Source organism: Papaver somniferum, chromosome 6 (genome assembly GCF_003573695.1).
Source record: "Papaver somniferum cultivar HN1 chromosome 6, ASM357369v1, whole genome shotgun sequence".
NCBI lineage: Eukaryota > Viridiplantae > Streptophyta > Magnoliopsida > Ranunculales > Papaveraceae > Papaver > Papaver somniferum.
The window spans coordinates 168,656,948-168,664,266 of record NC_039363.1 but is presented as its reverse complement, the minus strand read 5'-3'; the positions used below and the strand labels follow the sequence as shown (position 1 = coordinate 168,664,266).

The 7,319-nt window shown below is 36.5% G+C and overlaps 1 protein-coding gene across 1 annotated transcript; it reads right to left on the bottom strand.

Annotated features, from left to right (window-relative positions):
* Nucleotides 1–4,769: 4,769 nt before the first annotated feature.
* LOC113291784 lies at nucleotides 4,770–5,375 on the bottom strand. Its single transcript, XM_026541278.1, has one exon. It carries the CDS (start codon nucleotides 5,373–5,375, stop codon nucleotides 4,770–4,772), a length of 606 nt encoding a protein of 201 aa, XP_026397063.1.
* Between the last annotated feature and the right edge of the window lie 1,944 nt (nucleotides 5,376–7,319).

Below are 7,319 nucleotides of genomic sequence, written 5' to 3'. Positions count from 1 at the left end.
TTTCAGTCACAAGACCGAATCACATATAAGACCGAACCTTATATAAAACAATAGTTACTAAAAACTTGTTCATTGATTCTGGAAACAAATATTCTCCCTTAATAAAAAAATCGAAAATTTTAATATTAAGGACTTTTAAGAAAGTGCGATCCTGTGAATATTTTCATAATCTCCCAAGTCTTTGAACTATTCTAAAAATATACTGAACTCATCAAACTTAGTTTGAGCACTCTATGAGTCAGTGTGTTTCTTCCAGATACTAAGTATCTGAACGAGACAAATAAGGTTTTTCATGATTATCAGAAAAATGCTTCTTACCAGGTTTGTTAAGAACCCTGATCCTTTTTGACGATAAACCAAATTTATCATAGAAATTACTATCATCAAGATATTTAGGAGTTACCTTTGATCCGGAGACTTGATCAACTTATTTCTTTACCAGATTCATGACCTTCTTTGGTATCCACTTCCTGGAGTTTGTAGTTTTCTGATCCTCCTTTCTTTTTGTGATGAACTGCTAGAGAATTCTTTGATCTGGGATGATCATGTTTATGTGTAGTTATACTAGATAGAGTTCTCGTATCAAGCGTTGAGCTGAGTTTCGATCATGAAAGACGTCGACAATCCTTAATTACATGACCTTTGTTTCCACAATAAAAACATCTTTTATCAGTAGAATGATGTGAAGAACTCAAATGAGAGTAGTTCATCTTTTTAGTTTCTGAGGATGCCATTTCCTTTCTACAGACAAGACCTTTCTTTTGAACACCCATACGATTGGTATTCTTCTTTCCTCTTGGAGGATTGTACAATCCAGTGTTTTTGACATTAATTAAGTATTCAACTGATTTTCAGACATTAATGAACACATATCATTCTTAAGTCTGTTGACATGTTCGGTCACAGTCTTTATCTCAATGTCATAAGAGACTTTTAAGACATTGTATTCATTTATTGCTGTTTTTCTTAAAACCTCAGTTTTATTTTCTTGATCAATACTTTTCTTCAACTTAGTTTCCAATAGATTGATCTTTGAGAAACAACTGACCTTGCAGGATTCTAAATCATTTTTACATGATGACAAATCACGTTTGAGATGATCATTTTCAGCTTTAATATGACCTAAGTCTTTAAGAAGTTTTCCTTCTCTCTTAAGTGCAAGAGTGAGCTCAGTTGCACAAGAAACAAATTATTTCTTTAGTTCATCAAGCTGAGATGTTTTTATGTTCACATAATCAACATATTCTCCATCATCTAGTGATTCCGAATCAGACTCATCAAGTGTGAGTACATGACTTAACTTAACCTCTTCTTGAGAGCATACAAACATGTTTTCAAAAGAGCACGAGGAGCTTATAGAATACATCCCTTCCAAGCATTTTTGGAAGTTAAATCCATGGAGAGTTTTCTTCAAACCTTGTGACACGTTAACTGAATCATCCTTTGGATTCATTCTTATAGTTTGGATCGCACCAAACATAGATTGTTAGATCTTTTCGTGTTTGCCTGCTCTGATACCAATTGAAAAGGAGAGGGTACCCAAATATACCTCAAGCTAAAACTTTTCCTACATATAAGTCCTTTCTCCGAAAGTGATTGTCTATGGACTGAGTCGAGACAATACAACTAATCGGTTCACACTTCGTATGATCGTCTATGGATACGAGATCGAGACAATACAACAACGAAGTATGTTTACTTGATACAAAGGTTCGGACTTAACCAACGAAGTATGTTTACTTTAATTATAATAAAACAATTATAATGCGAAAAATAAAAGTAAATGACACGGCAAGATTTTGTTAACGAGGAAACCGCAAATGCATAAAAACCCCGGGACCTAGTCCATAATTGAATACTCAAAGGATTAAGCCGCTACACAAAATTACACCTAACTTCGTATAGTTGAGACCAAGTAATATGAGTCGGACAAAGGCTCTTCCGTTTATCTCAACATGAACTCCTTCGTCGGGTTTAGATCTATCTTATGTTCAATCACCCTAAGGTAATTGTTTAAGATTAAGCCAAAAACACCTTTTGTTAGAGCATATCTCGGTCGACCTCGCATGCGTTGCTATATCAAGCATGTTTGTCAATGTTAGTGATCAAAACTATGAGTCTTGATTTCTAGTCTACATAGATAAGTCTCGGACTAGGATAGAAAAGTGTAGTTGAGCTCAAGGACTTCATGGTGATTCATCATACAACGATGAAGATCTACTCAAGGAACCGTGTAACTTCATAAACAAAAAGATATGTGGAGACTTGAACTTATATATCACTCAAAAGTCTATCTCTTCTATCTCCTACTTCTTATGAGACAAAAGTCGTATGCTATATAGACTGGATCATACACATTTGATATTTCGAGCCGAGTATATCTCGCCTATTGATAAGCGTTGTATAACACCTATTTTCATATCTAGTATTTCCAACTTGTGGTTAGTTTAGAGTCACATAGTATACATGTCGCTAAGATTACATCGAGATTCTCATAAGAGTTACTGAACTTAGAGATGACAGAGAACATGATCGGGTTTCTTACTTGTATGAGAATTAAAGTTGGATTTAACCATCCCAGTGGCAAATGAGGTGCAGACTGAATTCGGTATTAGATTTGTGATCCCTTATAGTGGAGACTACCCATGTTACATCATGAGTTGCACCGACCTTCAATTCTTTGTACCTGTCTAAATTTGTGCTTTTAGAGTGTGTGTCACCGTACGTAAACTCCGGGTAGAATGGTGATCTACCCAACCTCCCACCAATAGAAGCACTATTTTGATCTCTTGAGTGTTATTTTATCAATCATGAATGGTGACATCGAATTGCTAACTTACATATCACTTTGTAATCTTGTTCGCAGTTAGCACCATCCACTTTATCTCTCTCTACACCAACAGGTCCATAGAAACACTATCATCATCAACAAGAGGAACATCACAAATTCTAAGGAAAGTTGAAGACGTTTAAGGTTTACAAGCAACAATACAGAAATGAGCAGATTTCATATTTAAGTATAGCAACAAGACAAGGAGCAGAATTTTTACGAGTTGAAGACTATTGTACAACAACAAATATTATCAAGATGGGAATTCAAGAAGTTTATGATATCGAGACATACGAGTTGTGGAGAATCGAGCAGTAAAGTACTTACACCATGGCCTTTGTAATTGCGTTTTTATTTTTATCTTTATTTTGTATTTGTATCATTTTCTCTTGTTAAAAAAAAAAACAACTTGGGACATGGTCATTATTATGCTAGGTCCCTTGCCAAAAAAAAAAACAAGAAATTTTTTATTAGGTTCATCATTAGTTTTCATATTTTGTATTTATTTTATTATTATCAAAAAAAATAATTCATTGCATCATATTTTTGTTTGTTTAGTTCGTATTTGGTTTTGTATTTATTCAATAAAGCCAATGGAATAAGAAATATCCGTAATGAAGTTTCAAGCAACAAGGAATTAGAGGAAAGAATCATCATTGTCAAGATTCTACGAAGTTCAAGAGTTGTCATCAAGAGTTGAAGACCGAAGACGAAGATGAAGACACCGATAGAAGACCGAGGACGTTTCTATGGATGCTGTGAGAGTGGTGCTAGCTGCACATCGAACGGATAACGAGGTTAGTAAGCATATTTCCACCTTCGTTAAGTGGTTGATTTCCTTTCTTAGAGATCGTCAGAAAAAAGGGTTTCAAAAATGAATAAAAGATGTGGGTTTTCAAAACAATTCGAAGGGTTTTTGCCTTCCTACCATTCAACGTGTCGCAGGATTCTCTCTTCATTCCTACCTCGACACATGTGTGACCCATAAAAAGCTATTTATTATTGAGAGCAATATCATAAAACCCTTTCTTGTGAGGCAGAGTCGAGATTTTCGATCACTCCGAACCCGAATTTCTTTCGATAAGGGATGGTTATTTCTCTTTCAACTTTTAAGGATGAGACTGTGTTCATTTATGTGTCTAACTTCTTATGACTAGTGTGTAGAATCTCTATGTCTTCTTAGCGCGTTGGATACTACCATTACGGAGAACTAGTAAGTTGGAAAAGTAGGTTTTGTGGGTATATCTCTAGTAGACCCTCACGAGAGTTGTATGTATATTTCAGAATAAGTTTTGTTTCATTTGCTCGAGGACTAGCAAAGTCTAAGTGTGGGGGAATTTGATAGGCGTTGTAAAACACCTATTTTCATATTTAGTATTTATGATTTCTTTGCTATTATCCATGTGAATTGCATCTCTTATGTTTACTTTTGAGTTATTAGGTGCAATGGAGTCCTTTGGAGCAAAAGAAGGAAGAAATCACTCTTTTAGAGCATAAAGGGCAGAATCATCATTTCACAGGCGAGGATAGCTGGAGCTAGCTAAGGTTATGCGGTGAAGAAGGCAAAGAATGAATTGTCAGTCCTCCATAACTGACAGTTGAGTTGAGAAAGGAAATAAATTGTCGGTTTTCTGAAACCGACAAGCCAGTTTGCCTTTAACAATTAACTTGGGTGCCGATAGCAATTTTGTTTCCTACATGACCCTAGAATTGAGTTTCATTTCTCAATCATTCTTTCTCAAAATCAAGACAGACTGAAAGATAGCTGCGGCTGCTGGTGATTTTAGCCGAGAGAGTGAAGCAGTAGTAGTAGTAGGTGATGCTGAAACTCAGAAGAACTGAGAGAAGTTGAGAGAATCAGTGAGACGATGAAGAAATCAGTCGATTAAATCATCTGGTGAATGAGTAGAAGAGATGTAATGACAAGTGAACAACAATTTCAGTGTTCATTCATGAGCAGATTGAACAGTTCCTTGCTTGATACTGGCGGATTACGAATTCTAATGGAAGTAGCAAAGGAATGATATTCTAGAGGCAAGCCAGATAGAATAGTTACCACCATTTCAGTGTCTGAAATTTGAGATCCTGCAACTGCAAGTTGATCTTGAAGGCTTTTAATCTCCATTAGATATTTTGATACAAAACTACTCATTTTGAGAGATTGAAGCTTGGTACGAATATGAATCACATGAGTTGCAGAAGTATGAGCAAATATTTCTTGAATGCTAAGCCACAATCCTCTAGAAGTAGCAGCACCAGCAACATAACCAATAATTGAATCAAAAATTGTTGATTGGATCCAAAGAAGAAGAGTTGTATCTTCAGCAATCCAATCTTGATATTCAGCTAGTTGAGCTCTTGTGGTTCCTTGATCAGGACATGGAAAAGAACCATCGATAAACTTTTCAACCTGGAATTTCTTGAAAAGTGGTAACATTAAAGCTTTCCAGGTGATGAAATTATCATCCTTGAGTTTCAGAGGAATAATATGAGCAATAGTATTGAGCGGAAGTGTGGAAATTCGAACAGTGGGTCTTTGATCCATTGAAAGAAATCAAGATTTGAGATAAAATTGAAAAATGAAAATCAAGATTTGAACAAACAACGAAAGTGAATGAAGATAGAAGCTAGTATGATGAACAAAATAGATCAAGAATTCGAGGAAATCTTGATAGAAGGATCGAATTTGAAAGAGAATCAAAAAATAGATCTGAAAAAAAAAATTGCAGGAAGTGAAGAAACAAAGAATACCAGAGAAAAAATAATCTTCACCCAAGAGAGTATCTGTGAATCACTGTTGCAAGAGAAAAAAAACACAGAGTTTTGTTAAAAAAAATCACCATTGAAGGATCTTAACCTGCTCTTGGTACCATAATGACAAGTGAAAGGAAATGATATTTCATTATTAATGAATATCAGTAATTATTCTTTCAAGAGATGTCTGGACATTACATTTATAAAGAAAAAAAAATCTACACTATACACGTGTAGTCACAACAGAGATTGGTGGCAGAGATTATAAGTACAGACACTCTAAGGATAAGGGCACCATTAAGATGGTGGTGCCTGAGGTCGACAAATTAGGGTTCTTGATTTTGTGTATGAATCTGAAATAGAGATCGAGAAGAAGAGAAGACTAACCCATGAAATTATTGGGGTTTGAGATGAATTTGTTCTGGGTGGCAATTTGATGGGGAGATTGATGAGATTCAGAAGGAAATTAGGGTTTCTGCTACAGGAATTTCTGATGCAAACAAGAATCAGCTGGAGAAGAGTCGGGGTTTGCTTCTGGTGTTTGAGGTTGATGTGTGATGCTGGTGAAATGATTAAGCTAGGGTTGGTGTTTAATTTCAGAAATATGAGTAGATGGGTATTCTCAGATTTGATATTCAAGGAGTAGTAGAGAGTCTGATGAATTTTAGAAGCATGGGTCTTGAGCTGGTAGTTGCAGTGAAGTCTTGAATCGAGATTTGAAGTGTTGTTGCCATGGATTCGACAGTTTGACTGGGGTAATTGTGATGAAGAAAGATTGAGAAGATGGTTTTACTGTGGCAGTTGTTGGTGACGATGGAGCTCGGGTGGTGATTCTGTTGCTTGTGAATTACTCGAAGTTATGGTGTGGTGGTGTTGCTGTTTGAGCTGATGTTATTTCAAGGAGTTATAAATTTTAGTTTGTGCTGAGAAGAATATGAAGTTGCAGTTGAGTGCAATTGCAAAGCTGGTGGTGGATTAAGGCTGGGAAATGATTGCAGTTCAGATGGAACTGAGTAGAATGTTGCAGTGGTGATTGCAGGTGGATGGATGTTGAGCATAATGCAGTTGAACTGAGGCAACTGTGAAATGAAGTTGGTGTTGTTGCTGTAAAGAATGAATTATGATGCCTGTGATGACTGAAGCTTCAGATGGAGTTTGTTCTGTTGAGTTGTGAAGTTGAGTTGCAGAATTGATGAATGTTAGGATTAAAATAAAATTGCAGGTGGAAGTGTTGGTGTTTTGCTGGATACGGAGTAAGTGGACTGAAGTTTGACAAGAATTAGAATGCTTGAATGTTGAACTGCAAGGAACTAGCATGAGTTGTGTTGCAGTATGGAGCTGAAATGTTAGTTGCAGCTGTTGGAAAGAAGCTACAGAAGGTTGCGATGCTATGGCTGAAGCTGCAGTGAATAAATGGAGTAGATTGTGAAGTTGAGAACAAATCCCAGGATGTAGTGATGCTGAGAAGGCTAGAGCTGGATGATTTTGCAGCTGCGATTCAAGTGGTGGTAGTGGTAGTAGTTAATGGCCTTGAATGGCTTGAATTGTGTTGAATTGAGTGATTGCACATGACTTGAAGTTAGTTCACAACACTAGTGATGCACACTGATGGTGCAACAAGCTCAAGCCAAATCAATGACTCAGGCCAAAGCTTTCTCAGTTGGTTCAGCTCAGTCAGGCTACTCAGACCCTGACTCAATGAGCTGACCCAGTTTGACTCGGTGCTTGACCCGAG

Excerpts from the sequence above, each read along its gene's own strand:
- LOC113291784 (XM_026541278.1), bottom strand. The coding sequence starts at position 5,375 with ATGGATCAAAGACCCACTGTTCGAATTTCCACACTTCCGCTCAATACT.